Here is a 24255-nt window from a genome sequence, read left to right on the forward strand (position 1 = left end):
CTGCTGAATATAACTAGGTAGTTGTTGGAAAATATCTGCCCTGCCTACATACACTTGTCCATTTTCCGGATGGAAAATGTTTTCTAAGTTGTATTGTATCGTAAAATAAAGGTTAAACAAAATAAAACATTGATTCAGTATGGATTGCAGTTGGTTTGTTGAATGTACCCCATATGTGGAGATAGTGAAAGCAACCGCAATTTGATTGGTCTCCACAACATTATTTTTTTCACCGGCGGGAGCTGTGGAGCAACCATCACGAAAAAAAGCGAGTGCAAATGAACAGTGCAAACTCAAGAAGTGGGGAGAGTGAATGGTCAACGGTAAGTGTTGCTTTGCTTTGTCATATCAATTCTACTTTCCATAATTATGTTACACACGTTAGTATCATTAATGGCTCGCCAAATATGTAGCTGTCAAAAAGTTGAAGTATAATTTGCTAGCTGGTTGGCTAACATTAACGTTAGCTGTTTGGAGCAGGTGGCTGATTCTCGATGGAGACTTGTTATCGTACTGCTAGGGTGGTTGATTATTGGTAATATATTAGCTATCTAACTATCATTGGCTAGTTATCTAATGTGATGAAGAAAATTATAAGACAAAGAGTGAAGCCACATGGAGGAAGAGGACGGGTGGGGGCTGTCCCGGTTCACACACATGTCCGTTTACTTTACACAATTAATGTTTACATTCCGGCCTGCTTGTCAAAGCTGAAGGAAACAGCTTGTTCATGTATGGATAGATTATACGTGTATTTTATGCATGGTATATTGTATATCAGACCATATACCACGGGTATGGCAAAACATTTAGTTTTACTACTCTAATTGCATTGGTAAATATTTTATAGTAGCAATACGGCTCCTCGGGGGTGTGTGATATATGGCCAATATAACAAGGCTACTCCGCGTTGCGTTGTGCGTTGGTAAGAACATACCGTAGTCATGCTTAAGAACAGCCTTTAGCCGTGGTATTTTGGCCATATACCACACCTTTTTGGGCCTTATTGTTTAAAATTAAATGATGCACAGTATATTTGCACGCTAGAATTCAATGGCAATAGTTCATTATTACATGTTCTATGTTTGAGCTGCTTTTGAAAGCAATAGTCGAATTGAAAACATTATTGGCATTGTTGAATTCGATTTTCATAATGGAAAGCTAGGACTGATTAGCTAAACTAGCGGGTCTGTTTGTTTGGTAACCATAGCAACTACTGTAGCTATCTAGTACATTTGCTAGCTGCTTCAGTGAACGTTGAACACATTTATAGCGGCAAATGTGTTAAATTATAGCCATGGTGTTAAAGGGATATTCAACCCGGGACTCGTTATACTTTCTGAAGGCACTGTAAATAACATGTAAAGCATTGCTTACAATCTGTATCCCTTAACATTGCATATGTAAGGGATAATCAACGAGGGGCTATGCGTTCTCTGTGCCTTCAGAAAGTATTAACACCCCTGGACTTTCTCCACATTTTGTTGTGTTACAAGGTGAGATTAAAATGGATTTTAATGGTCATTTTCTGTCAAATATCTACACAAAATACTGTAATATCTACTATAGGGTCTTCTAAAGACCCCCACCATTGACTATGTTATTCATTTGCTTACGTGCCATTGTACTTATGCTCACTGTTATAGCTGAATATTGAGGCCTTTGTCTGTGTCTAGCTCTCTGCCAAAACTCGCAGCCCCGCGTTGGTGAGAAAAGGGACTGAGGGTGATAGCCAGACAGAGACAGCGTCTGTTTTTCTTTGAAACAAGGGCAGATTTGCATACTGCAGAGACAGGTTCTCAGAAACCTTGTGTTAAGAATAACTTTTTCTTTTAGCTGCACATGCAGGGTTTGACATAGGAGATCATACCATAAGGTGTGATCTCGGGTATATAATATATATAATAATATTTATTTTGTTTGGGGCAGAACTCAGGAGAGACATCAGTCCTATGTCTGATGTTTGATCTTTGACTTCCGTCTACTGCTGTATTTTGATTAAAATTGTTATGATTTATAAGTGCACATTTTGAGTGTTCCTTATTTGTAAATAACGGAGCCCAGAAAAGTGGAACCAACACCACACAAAAAAAACAAACATTTGTAATCACCTTTGGCAGCAATTACAGCTGTCTTTCTCAGTAAGTCTCCAGCTTGTATACCTGTATTGTACAATATTAGCACATTTATTATTTCTTACATTTCTTCAAGCCCTGTCAAGTTGATTGTTGATCATTGGTAGACAGCCTTTTTCCAGCCTTGCCATAGATTTGCAAGCCATTTTGTCAAAACGGTAACTAGGCCACTCAGGAACATTCAATGTTGTCTTAGTAAACATGCATGCCGGTGACACGCATACCCATAACATTCAGACAACACCATGCTTGAAAATATGGAGTTCTACTCAAGATGTGTTGTGTTGGATTTGCCCCAAACATAACACTTTGTATTCAGGACATAAAGTTAATTTCTTTGCCACATTCTATGCAATTTTACTTTAGTGCCTTATAGCAAACAGGATGCATGTTTTGGAATATATTTTATTCTGTACAAACTTCCTTCTTTTCACTCTGACATTTAGGTTAGTGTTGTGGATTAACTACAGTGATGTTGATCCATCCTCAGTTTTCTCATATCAAAACCATTAAACTCTAACTGTTTTAAAGTCACCATTGGCCTCATGTAGGACTGGGCGATATGGCCTAAAAATCATATCTCCATTTTTTTTTCTCCTAACTTATGGGCGAATCTCATTTAAAAAAATAAATACAAGTTTTCTCTAAGGGTTGTTGTACTATTCAAGGTCAAATACACAGCATTTCAAACAATCAGCAATAATGTCATGAATTCAGGGCTTGTGACATTATACCTAGGCTAAATATAAGCCTTTCCTCAACCATAAAAAACACAAATTAATTCAATTATTAATCAAAATATTTTAACCTGCTTTTTTTGTCGTTGCAATAATCAGTGATCTGGCTTTCAAGTCTGCCAATGAAAACACCCCATTTTCTTTTCACTAATGTAACTAGAATTATGCATAATGTACATTCACTAATAATGACTAACTTCTTGTAGAAGGCATTAGGCTATAGAACATTAACACAGGTCTCATCATCAATCTTTGTATTTAAAGTTTAGCCAACTTGGATCTATTTGCTAGCTAACAGAGTTGAACAGTTGTATTGTTATGAACACAACCTTCTCTCTGTCTCCAACTGTTTGAAAAGCATGTTTGCATGTCCACTTTGTTCAGATGTTAAAATCAAGTGGCCTACCTTATTTCTCAGAATGAGTACGAGTTTCCAATTCCTCATAGAATTGTTTTATGCTTATTGCACATTTATAAATCAGACAAGTCAGCTAGTATAACAACAGCCTTTGGCTAAAATGATGCTAGCGGTACGTGGTACCCCAATGCCGCGTACGACAAACTGAGCAATAATTTTCCAGAATCTATGTACATTGATACTCTCGTTTTAGTATTCTACTCTGTGCGCAATTTGAACAGTTGAGACAACTTTTCTATTGATAAACATTTGAACTTCTCCTCTATTACAGTAAAATAATGTCTCAATGTGTTTTGGTTTCCATATGTCTTATTCTGCTGGACCAAACCTCAAATGCAAATAGTGAGACTGCTTGTCGGAGAGGAAGATGTGATCTCTCATCTTTGTTGGCATGAGAGGCAGGGTCTTGGTGTGTGTGTAAACCATAGAGGAAGAGACGAAGCGAGAGGTTTGACTTTCGCTAAAATCTGTCAAAAAATAAAGCCAATGTGTTTCTATGGGCTTATTTTGGACCTAATCTTGTCTACTGCCTCTCTGCTTTTGGTACAATGACTCCCATTGTTAGGGTGGAGACGTGTATCTCATCATTGGTGTAAATGGGAAGGTGCACAGAGGAACGAAGGAGATGAGACCATCTACTGATAGGTGCCCTTTGAGAGGCATTGGAAAACCTCCATGGTCTTTGGGGTTGAATCTGTTTTTGAAATTCACTCCTCGACGGCAGGGACCTTACCGATAATTGTTTGTGTGGGGTACAGAGATGATCTAGTCATTCAAAATATCATGTTAAACACTATTATTGCACACAGTGAGTCCATGCAACTTATTATGTGACTTGATAAACACAGTATTACTTCTGAACTTATTTAGGCTTGCCATTGCAAAGGGTTTGAATACTTTTTGACAAGACATTTCAGCTTTTAATTTGTAAACATTTCTAAAAATGTAATTCCACTTTGACATTATCTGGTATTGTGTGTAGGCCAGTGACACGTAATCTAATTTTAATCATTTTTAAATTCAGGCTGCCTGTAACACAACAAAATTAAGGGGTGGGAATTCTTTCTGAAGACACTATCTTGCTAGCTACATTGCATAACACTGACATTTTCCCCCCTAATTCAACAGAGTGTTAACTCTGCAAGGTGGTTGATTGGATTGTAGATTTACCTTGGAAATGGACAGTGACGGTGCCAATGGTAAGTGACTGTGATCTCACTTTTCTATCCCCCTTCCTCAAAAGTATGGTACAAACCCCATAGAGAAACAGACAGAGCTGAGCTTGGATCTCATCATCCAAGGTTTTGGATATGTTATTGTATGTTATTGAGTCCACAGGGACGAGTGCTCCTCCCCCAGATGGTGTAGTGGTGACTGTAAGAGACTGACATATCTGACACCATTAGCGCCCTACCTGTGAAACATAGGTCGTTAGTGACTTGGAGGTGTCAGACTTGACAGTCTCCTTGTGTAGGATCCCATGACATTGTTCCCAGAGGAAAGCTAAGATTGTGGCAAACTTTGAAATGGATTGATATTAGGCCCTGGCCATCAAATATGTATGGTGTTTATCTACAAGGATTTAGCACAGCATTTGAAAGAAGTGCGCTTGCTGTTTTCCATTTCTGATTCACGGTACCACTCTTGTCTTTGCGCATGTGTGTTCAATGCATATTCTATATTATTTATATGTAGGGCCTAGATACTGTAGAGAACGTTGACTGCAGTGTATGGAAAAAGTAATTAAAAGTTAAAATGGTGATTAGCCTGTTGTTCTCCTCCCTACCAGAGGGGCATGTGTGTTACATGATTGCTCCATCGTAAGCATATACAAAATCTTCGTTAAATAATTGTTTTTATTTTTTTGTTAATATTCTCCTCCCCAGATGTGCAGGCAGAGCTGGACTCTGTGGAGGCAGAGCTGGAGGTGGTGGAGCTGCAGATAGCTGAGCTGCTGGAGAAGCAGGCTAGCCTGACCTCCAGGAGGAAACGGCTGCTCCGCAAGCTGGAGGAGGCATGTGACTCCGCCCAGCCCTCTGGATCCTCATCAGGCTCTGGATCTGGCCCTGCAATGACCAAGCAGGAGTTGCTGCGCTATGAGAATGATGGTACAGTAGAGGCTACAATGTATAGGATGTGGCACATGCTTACAATATACACTGAGTGTACAGAACATTAAGAACACCTTCCTAATATTGAGTTGCACTTTTGCCCTCAGAACAGCCTCATAGAGTCCATGCCCTGACAATTTGTGTCTAAAGCATTCAACAGGGATGCTGGCGAATGTTGTCAAGTTTTCTGAATGTCCTTTGGTTGTTGGACCATTCTTGATACACACGGGAAACTGTTGTGTGAAAAACCCAGCAGTGTTGCAGTTCTTGACACACTCAAACTGGTATGCCTGGCATCTACTAACATTCACCCTCCTGAATGGCACACATGCAGAATCCATGCCTCAATTGTCTCAAGGTTTAAAAATCCTTTAATCTGTCACCTCCCCTTCATCTACACTGTTTGAAGTGGATTTAAGAGATGATAGCGTTTACCTGGATTCACCTGGTCAGTCTGTTATGGATGCAAATTTTCTGTATATAATGGGAGTCATCCCAAGGAGGAAAGGCAGGGACAAGTTTAGGCCCAAAATAATCGCATATCAATTTTGGACAGATTTTGTCGAGAGTGAAACCTCTTGCTTCGTCGCCTCTTCCTCTCTGATACTCTGCATGCGTACAAGGACTGGACATTTTTCATTAAAAGCCTAATGGAAACATGCAACAATAACAAGCCTATTGTCTTACAGTCAAAAGGAGATTTAACATGCAACTCCTGTAATGAAGCAGCTAATAAAACCACATTTTCAAACTTTTGCCCAAATGCAAATAGAGGAAAACATCGTTCTAAAGTACGCCCCTAATGCGAAGAAAAGTAAAACGTTCAGGTTTCAAACTATTATCTGCCTCACGCTCACATTGCAAAGTGGTGGGTGACGCGCTGAAAGTCAATGGTTGGCATGCTATAGCCTACAGTATGCATCCGAATGGGAGGCACGCTTTACGAGTTGCTTGAGAAATAAAAATAGCTCCTTTTTAATCGTGGCCACCAAAATTAACACGCGATTGCATTTAGAATTATGATGGGTTTACAATGACTGGGCTTACAAAAGCAGGTTTCACTCTAGTAGCCTACAGTCTTTTTGAGGTGCAACTCTTTCTGACAGGTGGTAGGCTATTCTGCTCCTCAAACTAGGCTCTGTATGCTGTGCACGTGTGATAAATAAAATGGATAATGACTAACGAAAATATACATGCGGCAATTTTAATTCCACCAAATTATGATAATTAACCTTTTGATCGAGAAGCATGACCGGTCAAGTTTATTTTTGGCTAACCGAGTAACCTTAACATCCCCAGTCTATGTCATGGAAAGAGCAGGTGTTCCTAATGTTCCTTTTTTTTGGTCCATTTTAAAATGACATCAAATTGATCAGAAATACAGTGTAGACATTGTTAATGTTGTAAATGACTATTGTAGCTGGAAACGGCAGATTTTTGTTTTTAATGGAATATCTACGTAGGTGTACAGAGGCCCATTATCAGCAACCATCACTCCTCTATTCAAAGATTTGCAAAGAAAAAGCCATATCTCTAACTGGCCAATAACAAAAAAAAAAAACTTAAGATGGGCAGAGGAACTCTGCCTAGAAGGCAAGCATCCCGGAGTCGCTTCACTGTTGACGTTGAAACTGGTGTTTTGCGGGTACTATTTAATGAAGCTGCCATTTGAGGACTTGTGAGAGTCGTCTGTTTCTCAAACTAGACACTAATGTACATGTCCTTTTGCTCAGTTGTCCACTGGGGCCTCCCACTCTTTCTATTCTGTTAGAGCCAGTTTGCACTGTTCTGTGAAGGGAGTAGTACACAGCTTTGTATGAGATCTTCAGTTTCTTGGCAATTTCTCACATGGAATAGCCTTCATTTCTCAGAACAAGAATAGACTGACAAGTTTCAGAAGAAAGTTATTTGTTTCTGGCCATTTTGAGCCTGTAATCGAACCCGCTGATGCTCCAGATACTCAACTAGTCTAAAGAAGGCCAGTTTTATTGCTTCTTTAAATCAGAACAGATTTCAGCTGTGGTAATGTAATTGCAAAAGGGTTTTCTATCGATCAATTAGCCTTTTAAAATGTTAAACTTGGATTAGCTAACACAGCATGCCATTGGAACACAGGAGTGATGGTTGCTGATAATGGGCCTCTGTACGCTTGCGTAGATATTCCATTACATTTTTATTTTTATTTTACCTTTATTTAACCAGGCAAGTCAGTTAAGAACAAATTCTTATTTTCAATGACGGCCTAGGAACAGTGGGTTAACTGCCTGTTCAGGGGCAGAACAACAGATTTGTACCTTGTCAGCTCGGGGATTTGAACTTGCAACCTTTCGGTTACTAGTCCAACACTCTAACCACCAGGCTACCCTGCCGCCCCATTAAAAATCAGCCGTTTCTAGCTACAATAGCAATTTACAACATTAACAATGTCTACACTGTATTTCGGATCAATTTGATGTTATGTTAATGGACGTAAAATGTGCTTTTCTTTCAAAAACAAGGACATTTCTAAGTGACCTCAAACTTTTGAATGGTAGTGTGTGTGAGATATATCTCTCTCACACACACACATTACGTTTGTGTATTTATTTAGGATCCCCATTCGCTCCTGCCAAGGCACCAGCTATTCTATCTGGGGTCCCCAAACATTAAGGCAGTTATATACAATTTAAAATATTACATTTCATAACACTTTAGTCAATACATTTAGTGTGTTCCCTCAGGCCTCTACGCCTCTCATATATTTACAATACAACATCCATGTGTTTTATCGTGTCTCTTTACAGTCCCTGCTAATACACCATAAGGTGTATTTTATCTGATTCTACTGCTTGCATCACCATCAGCCATGGCTCTATGTAGTGCTGTGCGCATGACCAAAAGTATGTGGACACCTGCTCGTCGAACATCTCATTCCAAAATCATGGGCATTGATATGGAGTTAGTTGCCCTTTTGCTGACATACCAGCCTCCACTCTTCTGGGAAGGATTTCCACCAGATGTTTGAACATTGCTGCGGGGACTTGCTTCCATTCAGCCACGAGCATTAATGAGGGGGGTCCCGTTCTGTGAGCTTGTGTGGCCTACCACTACGTGGCTGAGCCGTTGTTGCTCCTAGACGTTTCCACTTCACAATAACAGCACTTACAGTTGACCGGGGCAGCTCTAGCAGGGCAGAAATTTGACGAACGGATTTGTTGGAAAACTGGCATCCTATGATAATGCCACATTGAAAGTCACTGGGCTCTTCAGTAAGGCTGTGTGCTCGATTTTAATACACCTGTCAGCAACAGGTGTGGCTGACAGCCGAATCCACTAATTTGAAGGGGTGTTTAATGAATTTTAATTATTGTTAATCCTCAGTTATACTAAAGACATGAGGGGTGCATAGTCTAGGGTTTTACACTAGAAGTTAATGGTTTTCTGTAGGAGGAATGTATATGGTAAATGCAATTATTAAGCTTCGAATGTACAGAGTGCAGGGAAGATGATCACGGTTGGCAGGCACTGATAAGGGTGAAGAGCTGTGGATTTGTGAGGAAGGGGGTCGAGGTCAGGTCACATTATGGGAGAAGGAACAGTTTATTGCCCGTATCACTTAACTTCCTGCCTAGAAATAAAGATGTAATGTTTAGAGAGAAGGAGGAGACTTCACCTAAATTGGGTTACATATATTTTATTACTGGGGGAAATATGTTTTTGTCTTATGTACAGTTGAAGTCGGAAGTTCACATACACTTAGGTTGGAGTCATTAACTCGTTTCTCAACCACTCCACAAATTTCTTGTTAACAAACTATAGTTTTGGCAAGTCGGTTAGGACATCTACTTTGTGCATGACAGAAGTAGTTTTTCCAACAATTGTTTACAGACAGATTATTTCACGTATAATTCACTATCACAATTCCAGTGGGTCAGAAGTTTACATACACAAAGTTGACTGTGCCTTTTAACAGCTTGGAAAATTCCAGAAAATTATGTCATGGCTTTAGAAGCATCTGATAGGCTAATTGACATAATTTGAGTCAATTGGAGGTGTACCTGTGGATTTATTTCAAGGCCTACCTTCAAACTCAGTGCCTCTTTGCTTGACATCATGGGGAAATCAGCCAAGACCTGATAAAAAATAAATAATTGTAGACCCCACACAGTCTAGTTTGTCCTTGGGAGCAATTTCTAAACGGGGAATTTTTACTAGGATTAAATGTCAGGAATTGTGAAACTGCGTTTACATACACCTTAGCCAAATATATTTCAACTTCCAACTTCAACTGTATATATGTGTGTGTTTAGTTAAATGAATTAAGAAGCACAACCACACTGCTGTATGCGTAGTATGTTCCAGATCTGGGTTCAAATACTATTTTAAAAATCTCAACTACTTTCACGTACATTTCTAAGTAGGTATTCAGATATCAAAAAATAAACAAGACAAGTAGTTGAATATTGGTATGTATTTGACAATACTCATACATTGACTCAAATACACTCCCATTCATTTAAATCAGGTATTTAGAAAAAAATATCAGAAAATGTTTTCAAATATAAGGTTATTTCGGAAATTAAAGTACTTCCAATAGAAATAGTTGATTCCGGCCACATTTATTTGAAAATACACAACTACATAGAAAATATATATTTCAATAACAAATAATCAAATAAACTTGTATTTTAACTCGGGTCTGATATGTTCACATCCAATAAGATGGGCAATCTTTCAAGGCGCTGAATTGAGCACACAGTTCACTTAAAGCTAAAATAAATATGTAGGTTGTGTCCGAAGTGCTATTTTATTAGGTAGGCTACAATCTTGAAGGCTGAATATATTGCTGTACTGTATTTTGACATGCTTGAATGTTTTCTTTCCAAACCTAGATTTCTCATGGTCTACAGAGCTGCAGCAGAATCTGAAGGATGCGTTCCAGCTCTCTAAGTTTCGTCCTCTCCAGCTGAAGGCCATCAACCTTAGTATGTCTGGTAAAGACCTCTTCCTAGTGATGCCTACTGGACGAGGGAAAAGCCTCTGCTATCAGCTACCTGCAGTCTGCTCTGAGGGTAAGGGGAGAATGCACAAAGGCACACACACACACAAAATTCATACATGCGTATATAGATGCAGACACACATACACACCAGGTGACGTGCATATACTGAAAAGCCTTATGTTACAGTTCATTGAAAGATTGTGTATCGTGACTTTTTACTTTCATTATTTATTTAATCCACTAATCATATTTAATTGTTACCTTATTTTAAATTAATAATGTAGCATTTAACTCATTAGGTTTTGGGGCACCACGGAAGAAGTTGTTTACAGCGTTACCATCTCCCAAATTAAACTCTATGGTCTTTACCTATAACATCGATAAACAGTCGTCTTGTTAATCACTACCTCTTATCAAATACTCATTCTGAATGATTGTAACCTTGGATCTGTAAAAACCCCAGCATTATCCACTACTACACAGTACTACACAAATTGGTTGAATAATTTATTTACTAGCTAACTAAATAATAATGCAGAATACACACATTTACAGTTGAATTCGGAAGTTTACATAGACCTTAGCCAAATACATTTAAACTCAGTTTTTCACAATCCCTGACATTTAATCCTAGTAAAAATGCCCTGTCTTAGGTCAGTTAGGATCACCACTTTATTTTAAGAATGTGAAATGTCAGAATAATAGTAGAGAGAGTGATCCATTTCAGCTTTTATTTATTTCATCACATTCCCAGTGTGTCAGAAGTTTACATGCACTCAATTAGTATTTGGTAGCATTGCCTTTAAATTGTTTAACTTGGGTCAAATGTTTTGGGTAGCCTTCCACAAGCTTCCCACAATAAGTTGGGTGAATTTTAGCCCATTCCTCCTGACAGAGATGGTGTAACTGAACCAGGTTTGTAGGCCTCATTGCTTGTACACGCTTTTTCAGTTCTGCCCACAATTTCTATAGGATTGAGGTCAGGGCTTTGTGATGGCCACTCCAATACCTTGACTTTGTTGACCTTAAGCCATTTTTCCACAACTTTGGAAGTGTGCTTGGGGTCATTGTTCATTTGATAGACCCATTTGCGACCAAGCTTTAACTTCCTGACTGATGTCTTGAGATGTTGCTTTAATATATCCGCACACAAAAAATCCCCCTCATGATGCCATCTATTTTGTGAAGTGCACCAGTCCCTCCTGCAACAAAGCCCCCCCCACAACATGATGCTGCCTCCCCTGTGCTTCATGGTTGGCATGGTGTTTTTTGGCTTGCAAGCCTCCCCCTTTTTCCTCCAAACATAACGATGGTCATTATGGCCAAACAGTTCTACTTTTGTTTCATCAGACCAGAGGATATTTCTCCAAAAAGTATGATATTTGTCCCCATGTACAGTTGCAAACCATAGTCTGGCTTTTTTTATGGCGGTTTTGGAGCAAGCCTTCTTCCTTGCTGAGCGGTCTTTCAGGTTATGTCGATTATAGGACTCGTTTTATTGTGGATATAGATACTTTTGTACCTGTTTCCTCCAGCTTCTTCCCAAGGTCCTTTGCTGTTGTTCTGGGATTGTTTTGCACTTTTCACACCAAAGTAAGTTCATCTCTAGGAGACAGAACGCATCTCCTTCCTGAGCGGTATGATGGCTGTGTGGTCCCATGGTGTTTATACTTGCGTACTATTGTTTGTACAGATGAACATGGTACCTTCAGGTGTTTGGAAAGATGAACGAGACTTGTGGAGGTCTACATTTTTTTTTCTGAGGTCTTGGCTGATTTCTTTTGATTTCCCATGATGTCAAGCAAAGAGGCACTGAGTTTGAAGGTAGGCCTTGAAATACATCCACAGGTACACCTCCAATTGACTCAAATGCTGTCAATTAGCCTATCAGATGCTTCTAAAGCCATGACATGATTTTCGTAACTTTAATCATATCGTTTGCTCACAAACTGCAACCTGTTTGGAGTAAGAAATCATGAATGTATTTACGTGTGAAATGCTTTGTTTCCTTGTTTATCTCTGTCGGAACCAAGCCTTCTAGAGGGTTGGTGGGCATCTCCTGTGAGCCACTTGTACATGGTCTGATTGTCCACCAGAGGTCACAATGTCCTCCTTAGTTGTCCAGTCTCCATGGAATGTTTCCTCGGAACTTCCTCTTAGCTGTACCAGTGATTTGTCTGGGAGGGGAGTTCTCCTCTCTCCACCTCTGGCAGATAGTCAAAGTTTCAAATCACTTTTCACAGGCAGCTACAGATTGGTGTCCTGGTCTGGTAGGGGAGTTAATTTCCTTCACCTCGTGTTGTGGTTGAAAGTTTCAACCATTTCAAACATGTAGCTCTCCGCCTCGCGTTTCCTGGTCTAAAGGTTGATTCCTCTTCCAAGCCTTTATGCACTCTTGGTAAAAGGGGTGTTCCGTCATGCTAACAAGCTCTCTGAACTCCCTCGAGGCTTGGCTACTTAATATGTAAAGGATATGATTAGAAGTTGTATGACGACTCACATGCCGATCTTAACAAAAATACGTTCATATTTATTTTCAAATAATTTGCACAACGTATTGGATGGGGACTTGACAGATGAAGGGGGTATCCTTTCCAAGTTACAGTATTTGGTCCATAGAGTTTTTAATAACATCGCAAAATGAAAAACAATATGACATTAGTTTTCTACATCTCCCCACTGACCATTCCCCAAATGTCTGTGAACAAAGTCATTCCTTTGGTTGATACTAAAGGGTAGAGAGAGACTTCTCTCCTGCTTAAATTTACGACGGGGTGTCGAGGTGTCAACCCCCCCCCCCCCCCCCCCTTTGCGGGTGGGAGAGGGTCTGGTTATTGTCAGCCATTGCCAAGCTGATCTGACCTATTGGGATCCTCACAGGACAGACATGACGGGTGTGCTGTGCAAACACGTACTGCAGACAGGGCTCTAAATTTTTACAAAATTCCTGGGAGCACTGGTGCTCCCAACTTAAAAAGTTAGGAGCACCAGAAAATACTTTTTATTTTATTTTTATGATTGAGATACAGCCTATGAATTTTACTTACTTTTGAACCACATGTTGTGCCCTAGAAACTAATATGTAACACTGTAAAGACATTTGTTTATTACAAAAGTTAAAATGTTGACACGAATACCTGTCATTGGAATTACAAAGCAATTTGTTGAATGTTCGTTTTCTAAATTGTGTAAGAGCACTGTTTTCCAATTGAGATGCATTACATTTTAGAACTATACACTATCTTTAAGAACGTCAGGTTTGTGATGACATGCAGGAGATCGTCATTCAGCCATTGCTCTCCTGAAAAAGCTATCCATTTTCTTTTCTGTTCCCCCAGATGTTTGGATATACTGGTGAAGTTACCAGGGTGTTAGCTAGCTAGCCAATGAGGTAAACAAATGGTTAACGACACGTCCCGGTGATCCGCTATAGGAAAGTAAAAATGTTGCCCTGGTAATATGGGTCAGATCCTTTGACCAGGTTGTTCTAGAAGTAAGCCATTTTCGCTGTAGTAAATGGAGCAACAATGATGCTAACGAATATGCGCTCCCTTTTTCTCTAGGGAATTTGGAAACAACGGTACAGCCTTTATTACAACTATTATTATAAGTGAGATTGTTTTTCCCCCTAGGCGCATTGTGCTCCCAAAATAAAACACCTGGTTGCACAGCAAAATATTTGTTCACATATGCGACTAAATTGGTCTGACTTTAAAGCTCTGATCGCAGATGGTTGCAGCCATTAGTCACTGCAGTGTTATTTTAACGTGTGTTTGTGTGCTGCCAGGTTTCACTCTGGTCGTAACTCCTCTAGTTTCTCTGATGGAGGATCAGCTCATGTACTTAAAGTCCATTGACGTTGAAGCCGTCTCTCTCAACGCATCCAGCAGTAAGGTAATAACCAACACAAACATTTTTGACATATTATTGACACTTGGCTGGTATTGATTATACCTTTTAGGACTTGTGTTTTATCAGACTTCTGCTGTGTACCTCAGGAACATGCTAAAATGGTCCTAGCGGGGATGACAGACACCAAATCGCTTTTCAAGCTGCTGTATGTGACTCCAGAGAAGATAGCGAAGAGCAAGCTGCTGATGTCGAGGCTGGAGAAGGCCTACAACGCAGGAAGGCTTAGCCGTATTGCTGTGGACGAGGTGCACTGCTGCAGCCAGTGGGGACACGACTTCAGACCTGGTGAGAGACCGTACAACTGTACTCTATATGGGCTACTTACTTTTTATTAGTCTCCTTACTTTGTTGTGGAAGGTAAAGGGCTACTTCAACAAATCACTCAATGTAGAATTCCCAAACAATACCCAAACAAGGATATCCTCATAATTAAACAGAACACTTCAATGTATCTCTATGCATGCCACTTAGAATGCATGCCCAATAGATTGCTTAATTCTGAGTAGTATGCTCAGGTTTGTGTGGGGCCCTCCTCTCCCGCCAGACTACAAGCTCCTGGGGATCCTGAAGAGGCAATTCCCAAAGGTTCCATTGCTAGGGCTGACGGCCACAGCAACCAGCAGTGTTCTAAAGGACTGTCAGAAGATCCTGTGTGTCCCTGAGCCAGTCACACTCACTGCCTCCTTCAACCGCACCAACCTCTACTACGAGGTGGGCGTCATGGCAACCTTACACACCTGGCCGCCACCTGCTTGGCAAACGCCTCTTGCATTTTTGACCTTTAAATATACACACACTTGTTTTGCTAAAGGGGATGCTTGTTAAGATTCCCGCTGTGTCTCTGCACTGAAGTATTGAGGATCTGTACTGTTTTTGTCTCACAGGTACTTCTTAAAGACTCGAACAGTGTTGATTCAATCAGTGACATTTCAGCACTGATCAAGGAGAGATATAAGGATCAGTCAGGTACTTTGAAAGGGAAAAACAAAGAACGGTTCAAAATTCAGTGTCACATTTTTGAAACATCAGCATCTTGTTATCCAGACTTGAGGTGTTATGCTTCTGCTTTTGGCAGGGATAGTGTACGTGTTTTCCCAGAAGGATGCAGAAACGGTGTCAGCAGACCTACAGAAGAAAGGCATCAATGCATATCCATACCACGCTAACATGAATCCAGAGGACAAGTCACGGGTTCACCGCAAATGGGCCAACAACAAGATCCAGGTGGTGGTAGCTACTGTGGCGTTTGGGATGGGGATCGACAAGCCTGACGTCAGATTTGTCATCCATCACACCATCAGCAAGTCCATAGAGAACTACTATCAGGAGAGCGGACGAGCAGGTAGACGACTCTATTTGTTATTTTCTCCCCCCCCCCTCTGATTTTCCAATTGCACTTTTACTTCGACCGCAGCCATGGGAGTAGCCAGTTTTTAAAAAAATGGAAAAATCCAGTTTTTAAACTCTTCCTCTTAACTCCTAATTTATTTTCCCCTTATCTTTTAACATGATCCCCTCTCCGTTCCTCCAGGCAGAGACGATAAGCCGGCTGACTGCATTGTGTACTTTGGCTTCAACGACATCTTCAGGATCAGCACCATGGTTGTCATGGAGAATGTAGGACAACAGAAGCTGCTGACCATGGTCGACTACTGTCAGAACGTAGACAGGTACTGAGCTGGACCAATCACAATGCTCTCATTGACATCACTAGATTACTTGTGACCATTTCAGTTGTGTAGATAGCTGTTTGAGGATCTCAAGGGTACAGTACCGTGTATCTCTATTGTTTTAAGGTGTCGGCGCTCAGTGATCGCTGTTCACTTTGATGAGGTTTGGGACAATGAAGGATGCAACAAGATGTGTGATGTCTGTCGCCGTGGCAATGGTAGGAGTACAATATGGTGAACATACCACTTTTCAAATCCAACATATATGGCATGCTAGGGGCATAGGGGTAGAATTGGAATTGGGCATATGAGTTACTCTCCCATCTAATCGAAAGAGCTGGCAAATTTATGTTGAGTCTTCATACCTAGTATCCCTGTGTTTCCTTCCAGACTACATCACGGTGGACATCACGCAGCATGCTAAAGATGTGGTCCAGATTGTGGAGCTGGCGGGCTCTCTGGACGAGAAGCTGACCCCCCTGAAGGTGACTGAGGCGTGGATGGGGAAGGGTCCGGCCAAACGCAGGAAGATGATCCAGACCACCACCTTGTCTCGCCTGGAGGTGGAGGCCATCATCACAAGCCTATTGCTGCAGGGATATCTCAGGTACTGGCTGACTTAACTTTAAACCCTTTTCCAGTTCAATATGCTTACTGCTGCAGGGCTACCTCAGGAAGGCCTATGACCTAGGGCATATTCAGTGGGGCACATCATAGGAAAGACTTTTGCATCAAAAATGTGTTTTCATTTCAGGCAGTACCTCCCAAAAGAACATATCCTTGTCTTACACCAGGTACTGACTAAGGACAAATAGGGTTGTCGAGAGTGGAGGCTGGAGAGAATTGTGAACAAGTCATAATGGACTTGCTTTTAGAATGTTGATCTTTGTTTACCCCCTTTATTTTTTATTTCTCCACAGTGAAGACTTCAGTTTCACTCCATACACTACCTACTTCTACCTGAAGCTGGGTCGTAAGGCCCCAATGCTGAAGAACCAGAGTCACTCCATCACCATGAAGAGGAGAAGGACAGGCCTGGAAGCAAACACGGTCAGTACTACACAGCAAATGGTACAGAAATCATTCAGGAAAGCCTTTGGGTGCATCTCAATAGACTAAAGTGGCCTCCTTCATCTGCACGGAATCGATATGATAATTGACTACCCGGTAACTTTTTTTTCTTAGTCCGTGCAGACTAAGGCTAGGAAGCCACTTTTGTCTGAAATACATCATCCTGGGATGTCTTATCTTTTCTGCGTATCACATTTTATTTGTCTATTTTTCCTTCTGCACTTCTGACTGAAATGTTTCAGTTTAACGTAATTATTTCCCCGTTTTAAAGTAGTACTTTACTCAACCTATTTCTCACTGTCTCAATCCTTATCTCCGATGTCTTTGCCCCATCTTCTCTGCTCTTTCAATCTGTTTTTTGTCTTCTCTGTTTCTGCTCTGAGTACCTCTATTGTTTACTTGTCTACTTACCTGCAGGTAAGTGAACTATGTTGTCAGTTTCTTTTCCTTTCAGGCCAGCAGATGAAGACCTGGATATTTTTTTCTTCATCATTTTGATTGATTGAATAATACAATCACCAGCTAAATCAGAGCGTTTCCCTTTTTATCAATGTTAATTATTATTTTAAATATTGAGTAGAATCATTCTTACCATCACCCTTGATTGTCATTAGCACACTGACTGTAAACAAAACAGATTTCCCTAATCACTGTATATGTAAATCACTGTAGTTCTAATGCTGTAGGTTTTCTAAACAATGTAGTGTTGCGGAATACCAGACAGGCGCCAGTATCAGGGCTCCAAGTGCAGGACAACAGCTGTGGTTTTGGGTGTTGCTGAGCTCTTATCTAATCCATGTTGACATTTGCTAAATGTGACCAAGGTGCCGGTAATGGTTGATAATCAATCCTAACACCTTGATATGGGAATGATTCATGTTTCTGGTTCTCATGTCAATTCTTAAACCCTTCTCTGCTTACGTTATCACACACGCTTAGCTTAGGTGTGTGTGTGTGTGTGTGTGTGTGTGTGTGTGTGTGTGTGTGTGTGTGTGTGTGTGTGTGTGTGTGTGTGTGAGAGAGAGACAGGCAGGTTAAAGCTGTTGTTGATGACCTACAGGTAAAAGTGTCCCAGGTAAAGACCAAAGCAGGAAAGAGATCTGATGACAATGCTACAAACTCCCCTGTCAGCAAGAAAGTCAAGAAAGACCTCTAGTGCCCTTCTGAAGATGCCAAAGAAAAAGTACAGTTCCCTGATTCTCTATTCAACCCACTGCATCTATGGCATGGCACTGTCTGGACAACCATGTGTATGTCAATTAGGTTAAAGACATGAGTAATGTTTGGTCCTGATTGATGTCCTTACAGAATGCATGATTATTCCTAAAGTAATTAAATATGCATGATGTCATACAGTATCAAGTCAAAAGTTTAGACACCAACTCATTCCAGGGTTGTTTTTTGTAAATATTTTCTACATTGTAGAATAATAGTGAAGACATCAAAACTATGAAATAACACATGGAATCATGTAGTAACCAAAAATGTGTTAAACCAAAATATATTTTATATTTGAGATTCTTCAAAGTAACCACCCTTTGTCTTGATGACAGCTTTGCACATGCTTGACATTCTCTCAACCAGCTTCATAAGGTAGTCACCTGGAATGCATTTCAATTAACAGCTGTGCCTTGTCAAAAGTTATTTTGTGGAATTTCTTTCCTTAATGTGTTTGAGCCGATCAGTTGTGTTGTGACAAGGTAGGGTTGGTATACATATACCTATTTGGTAAAAGACCAAGTCCATATTATGGCAAGAACAGCTCAAATAAGCAAAGAGAAATGACAGTCTATCATTACTTTAAGACATAAAGGTCAGTCAATGTTGAAACTTTCTTCAAGTGCAGTTGCAAAAACAATCGAGCGCTATGATAAAACTGGCTCTCATGAGGACCACTACAGGAAAGGAAGACCCAGAGTTACCTCTGCTGCAGAGGATAAGTTCATTAGAGTTAACTGCACCTCCAGATTACAGCCCAAATAAATGTTTCAGAGTTCAAGTAACAGACACATCTCAACATCAACTGTTCAGAGGAGGTTGCGTGAATCAGGCCTTCATGGTCGAATTGCTGCAAAGGAACCACTAATAAAGGACACCAATAATAAGAAGAGGAGACTTGCTTGGGCCAAGAAACACGAGCAATGGACTTTAGACTGGTGGAAATCTGTCCTTTGGTCCGATGAGTCCAAATGTTTTGTTTTTGGTTCCAACCGCCTTGTCTTTGAGATGCAGAGTAGGTGAACTGATGAACATCGCATGTGTGGTTTCCCCTGTGAAACATGGAGGTGGTGTGGGGGTGCTTTGCTGGTTACACGGTCAGTGATTTATTTAGAATTCAAGGCACTTAATCAGCATGGCTACAATAGCATTCTGCAGCGATACGCCATCCCATCTGGTTTGCACTTAGTGGGACTATCATTTTGTTTTTCGACAGTACAATGACCCAACACACCTCCAGGCTATGTAAGGGCTATTTGACCAAGAAGGAGAGTGATGGAGTGCTGCATCAGATGACCTGGCCTCCACAATCATCCGACCTCAACCCAATTGACATGGTTTGGGATGAGTTGGACCGTAGAGTGAAGGAAAAGAAGCCAACAAGTGCTCAGCCAATGTGGGAACTCCTTCAAGACTATTGGAAAAGCATTCCTCATGAAGCTGGTTGAGAGAATGCCAAGAGTGTGCAAAGCTGTCATCAAGACAAAGGGTGGCTACTTTGAAAAATATAAAATAGATTTTGATTGGTTTAACACTTTCTTTTTTTTTGTTACTACAGTACATGATTCCATGTGTGTTATTTCATTCGTTGTCTTCACTATTAATCTAAAATGTAGAAAATAGTAAAAATAAAGAAAAATCCTTGAATGAGTAGGTGTGTCTCAACTTTTGACTGGTACTGTATTTCTGTAAACACTCAACCATTGTTACTGCTTTCATGGTTTGTGTCGTAACTCAGCCCTGTGTGTATGTCCTGTCAATGTCTACACACATGGCTGTAGATTCATTATGGAGCATGCTTTCACTACACTAACATTGGGGTTCACTAACATGGTTCTGTATAACAGTATGCCCAGTCCCAAGTCAACCCATCTACGATTTATGATTGGTTGTTCAGTTAAGTCAGGGGTCACTGACACTTTCTTTTGTCTCCCACAGGAGGACCAATTAGCTGGTGGAGCTAAAGAGGTGGTGGTGACCTCCCAGTCCCCTCCTCCCGTTGCCCCCAACGACAGCAGCACTCCCCCTCCCAGACACAACAAACTGATCAAGATGCATAAAGAGCAGCAGAATCTGGCCAGGAAACGAGACGAGAACCATGACCAGACAGAAAGCCAGACACGGGAGGACCAGAATGACCCTGCTGCTGCCCAGCCCACTGCCATTGAAGTAGACGTAGAGATCAATATTGTAGAGAAAGTTAATGACAGCGAATCCCCATTACCTCCATTAAAACGCAATTCTAAACCTAAATCAACAACCCCTCAAAAGAAGCGGAGGAAACCCTGTACTGCTGCTCTTGCTGCAGTCCTAGCTCCCTCAGAAGCTGTGGTTACAGACTCTGAACACCAGAGGCCAGCATTGGTCAACTCTCCCTCCCAGGTCTCCATCATCTCCGAGGCTGCAGTGGAGGAGCTCTGTGACCTGAGGAACTACTACAGCAAACAGCTGAGGCAGATAAACAACATTTCCCATGAGTACTTGCAGAATCAGGGGTGCTCAGACCCAGGGGTGCTGGCCTGTATCAGAGAGCCACTAAAGAGCCTGCACCTCCCCCGTGGCTCAACCATTGCCCAGACGGCACGCAACCTGTGGAACAGAGTCAGCTCCAGAAGGAAACTCATGTAAAGATGACCATTGACCTTCCCTGGGACAGTTGACGTTCAAATATGGACACTCCTGTATCTCTCTTTTCCAGGTTTCACGTTGCCAGACCTAGAGCCCTGGGGCAGACAAGTCTACTTTTTTTTTGTAACACCTGTTCTATTTTTTTCTGGACTGAGAGAATATCCCCATCCAAGTTAATTTGAGATTGTAATATTTTACTGTTGGATCAATACCACTTGTTCGCCTAAGATAAAGAATGAAGAGATGGTTTTGTTTTGGATAAACTTACCACACATGAACTGAAAGGTTTGTTTGAACTGAAGAATGTTTTCACAATATATTATTTGTAACTCAAAAAAAAAAAATATTTGAGCATTCCCTAATCTAACAGCCACAATGTGCACGCTCGTGAATTTGATTCGCTCTAATACGTTTTATAATACTGCACTGCAGCTTTGAGAAGGTCCATTCACATTTGTGGAGTACAGTATAATCTTTAGCTATCATTAATAAACATTGATTTAAAATTGAAATGGTCACATGAAACATTTCTATCTTTTGGTTGTAAATTTATTTTATTTGCATCCTATTCTGGTATATTTTCTAATTCCTTTTGCGTTCCACTAACCCCCCAAAAACACAGTAAGAGCACTTATCTGGAAAATAATTCAATTTAAAAAATAATATTGAATCTACATACGCTGTTAAAAAAAAAAAGATATAAAAAAATTGGATGGATCTGCTTAAACAAATTTAAGGCATCAATTTACACAATAAAATTGAGTAGGTGCAATTGCCTTTTGTTTTTGAATAAAACACTTCAATAAGTTATTCAAATGTACACAAAGTCCAGGGAAATAAGAATAGCTGTAATATGAATGAGATGTACTTCATTTCTGATTAAGACACCGTCACTGAAAGTAACTAATGTTTAACTTTGTTAATTTGCCATTTACCAGCTTTGGCATGTATTGTTAAGTGCTCAATCCACCTGCAGTAATTGGAGGTAGAACTGCAAGCATTACAATGTGCTGGATTTGCCTCTGTCATTTAGGGTGCTGATGGTGGAAATGTGTTATCACCATTAAGTCAATTTGTCTGACTTTTGATATCCCTTCATCATGATCCATTACACCTCATGGCACAACAAGCTGCTTAATCCTAATAAATAAATATACTTGTCTTTCTTCAAACATGTACACAACATTGTGTAAAGAAAAGTCTACAAATGTTTAATTACCCACAATCCTCTAAAAACAGAGCCACTTGGCAAGTTGTTGCAAGAATTAAAAATATTAAAATTAAGTAAATTAAATAAACTCTTTGGTTATCGTCAAAATATACTTATATTTCATGCAACATTGAGTTGGATTTATTCTTAACCTGTTTGGTAAAATTACTTGCATTAATTTTTATTAAGTATATTTTGGTTCAATTCACCAGTGATTTATTTTGTACAGTGTACAGCAGATGAATCAATAACACTTGGCTTGTAAACAATGTTAACTTGGTATTGATACGCAAATGTTCTTAGCCCTGCATGATTCAGTCAAGAGCCCCGTTTATACCTGGTGCTAACACATGTCCTCTTTTTTAGACGATTGAAATAACTGATTGTGATCAGATTTTCCAGACTGTTTCCCCGAGGTAGTCAGGGGTGAATTGATTGGCTGGTTGAAAGCTCGATGGACAGGTCAAAGGGTGGAGTGTACAGGTGAGAGAAATAAAGAATAGCCACCTTTAGGGAGGTTGGGTTGTGACACACAAGGTTGCCAGTTCGAATGCCAATGCAGGTTTTGTTTTCCAACCTTACTAATTACAATTCTACTTGACTGAACAGCTTTGTATAGGTAAAAAATGTGTTGTGCCCTCCCAATTGCTTGCGCAGTAGACCAGGCACTGGGATAGGGACCAGAACGTCACAGGTTCTAAACTTGCCAATGCCCTTTCTCAACAAAGTTATATTTATAGTCCTGGTTACACCTTGCATTAATATGCGGTTTTCGTGATCAAACACATGGATCACACACAAGCGGGTTGACTCATAATCTGCTGTTATATCTGGGTTTAGGGTCGTGAAATAGTGTGGATGATTGGGGGAGTGGATTGCATGCAGTTTGAATAAAGAAAAAACAGTGCATACTAAAAATTCATACATTGATAATTATTGTGCAATTCATATCTATAGGCTACATTTGCAATTTTTAAAAACATTTTTATTTCATTATTTTTTTTATCTGGCATTAGTGTGTAGGCGGCAGTGTAGCCTAGTAGTTAGAGCATTGGACTAGTAACCGAAAGGTTGCAAGTTCAAATCCCCGAGCTGACAAGGTACAGGCAGTTAACCCACTGTTCCTAGGCCGTCATTGAAAATAAGAATTTGTTCTTAACTGACTTGCCTAGTAAAATAAAGATAAATCGTCGGCCTAACTAAATTTTTGGGGAAAAGGTTATCAATCCACTAAGGCAGAAAGGGAACTGTAAAGCGCATTCTCTATATTTGCGGGTGAGGTTCAGCTCTGGGGAACAGTTTCACTATCACATATAGTCGGGCGGTTGTGGATGGGTTATTAGCAATGCTGATGAGTCTACACATTTGCAGCGTCTAAACATTGTATTAAAATGTGTCTCTTAAGCCTTGTTCACATTGGCAGTTTAAAGCGACTCAAAAGAAAAAAAAAATTTTTTTAAACTGTTCTTTTTCTTTCAGTCTGAACAGCCCAAAAGCACATGGAAACTGATGTTTCAAACCACTTTCGTAAGTGATTTGAAATAAGATACAAATCTGATTTATTTGCTCTCAAGTGGTTTTTGGATTTATTTGGCATATCGTGTTACTTGCTCACTACAGTGTTGACAGTTTGGCAAGAATATGTGGTAGCTAACGAGCTTGTTAATTGTTTACAAACAAATTAGTGAATGTGCTAGAATGCTAAATGGCTACCTAGCTAGCTAGCGTCTGTTCTTCCACTATAATTTTGAACATTCAAAGCAACTGGGAAATGTCCATGGTAGGCATTGGTGTCAGTTTAGCTTGCTACAGTACATAACTGTGAGTGATAGGAAGCAAGAGCAAGACCACCAATCAGTCTGCACCACTGCGCACACACTCGTTGTTACTATGACAACTGGCGTAGGCATGTTAGCAAATGACTGCTGTATGACCACATTCGATTTGGTCACTTGTAACTTGCTGTTTGGACAGTCAGTGTTCCAAAATGTATTTGAAAAATAAAACTGATTTCAGCATTAAGGGCTGCAGTGAGAACAATACTTTCTATCTGCTGTGTCTGCATTGTTACCAGATGACCTGGTCCATCCCTGTATGCAAAAGGTTTGAGAGCCATTGTTTCAAAATAATGTTTTATGTTAAAACAAATACTGACACATTGAGT

At 40.3% G+C, this 24255-nt stretch overlaps 1 protein-coding gene across 3 annotated transcripts; it reads left to right on the plus strand.

The window, feature by feature from the left end:
* The first annotated feature begins 214 nt into the window (after positions 1-214).
* On the plus strand, positions 215-24111 carry LOC135516047 (ATP-dependent DNA helicase Q1-like). 3 transcript variants are annotated; one of them, XM_064940036.1, is made up of 15 exons: positions 215-323; positions 4419-4489; positions 5177-5398; positions 10273-10452; positions 14170-14276; positions 14381-14579; positions 14839-15005; positions 15179-15260; positions 15370-15636; positions 15826-15964; positions 16091-16182; positions 16355-16571; positions 16885-17014; positions 18096-18218; positions 20192-20299. In XM_064940036.1, exons 2-14 carry the CDS (start codon positions 4468-4470, stop codon positions 18189-18191), a joined length of 1920 nt encoding a protein of 639 aa, XP_064796108.1. In that variant the 5' UTR covers positions 215-323; positions 4419-4467; the 3' UTR covers positions 18192-18218; positions 20192-20299. The 3 variants fall into 3 exon arrangements, with proteins under 3 accessions (XP_064796108.1, XP_064796106.1, XP_064796107.1); XM_064940034.1 differs by lacking the exon at positions 18096-18218 and having other exon boundaries at positions 20192-24111; XM_064940035.1 differs by lacking the exons at positions 4419-4489; positions 18096-18218 and having other exon boundaries at positions 222-323; positions 20192-24111.
* Positions 24112-24255: the final 144 nt, after the last annotated feature.

The sequence above is a fragment of the Oncorhynchus masou genome, chromosome 27 (genome assembly GCF_036934945.1).
Source record: "Oncorhynchus masou masou isolate Uvic2021 chromosome 27, UVic_Omas_1.1, whole genome shotgun sequence".
NCBI classification, from domain to species: Eukaryota; Metazoa; Chordata; class Actinopteri; order Salmoniformes; family Salmonidae; genus Oncorhynchus; species Oncorhynchus masou.

Excerpts from the sequence above, each read along its gene's own strand:
- LOC135516047 (XM_064940034.1), top strand. The coding sequence starts at position 4,468 with ATGGACAGTGACGGTGCCAATG. Across the intron at positions 5,399-10,272 it reads GCTGCGCTATGAGAATGATG|ATTTCTCATGGTCTACAGAG; the intron begins GTACAGTAGAGG and ends TTCCAAACCTAG. Across the intron at positions 10,453-14,169 it reads ACCTGCAGTCTGCTCTGAGG|GTTTCACTCTGGTCGTAACT; the intron begins GTAAGGGGAGAA and ends GTGTGCTGCCAG.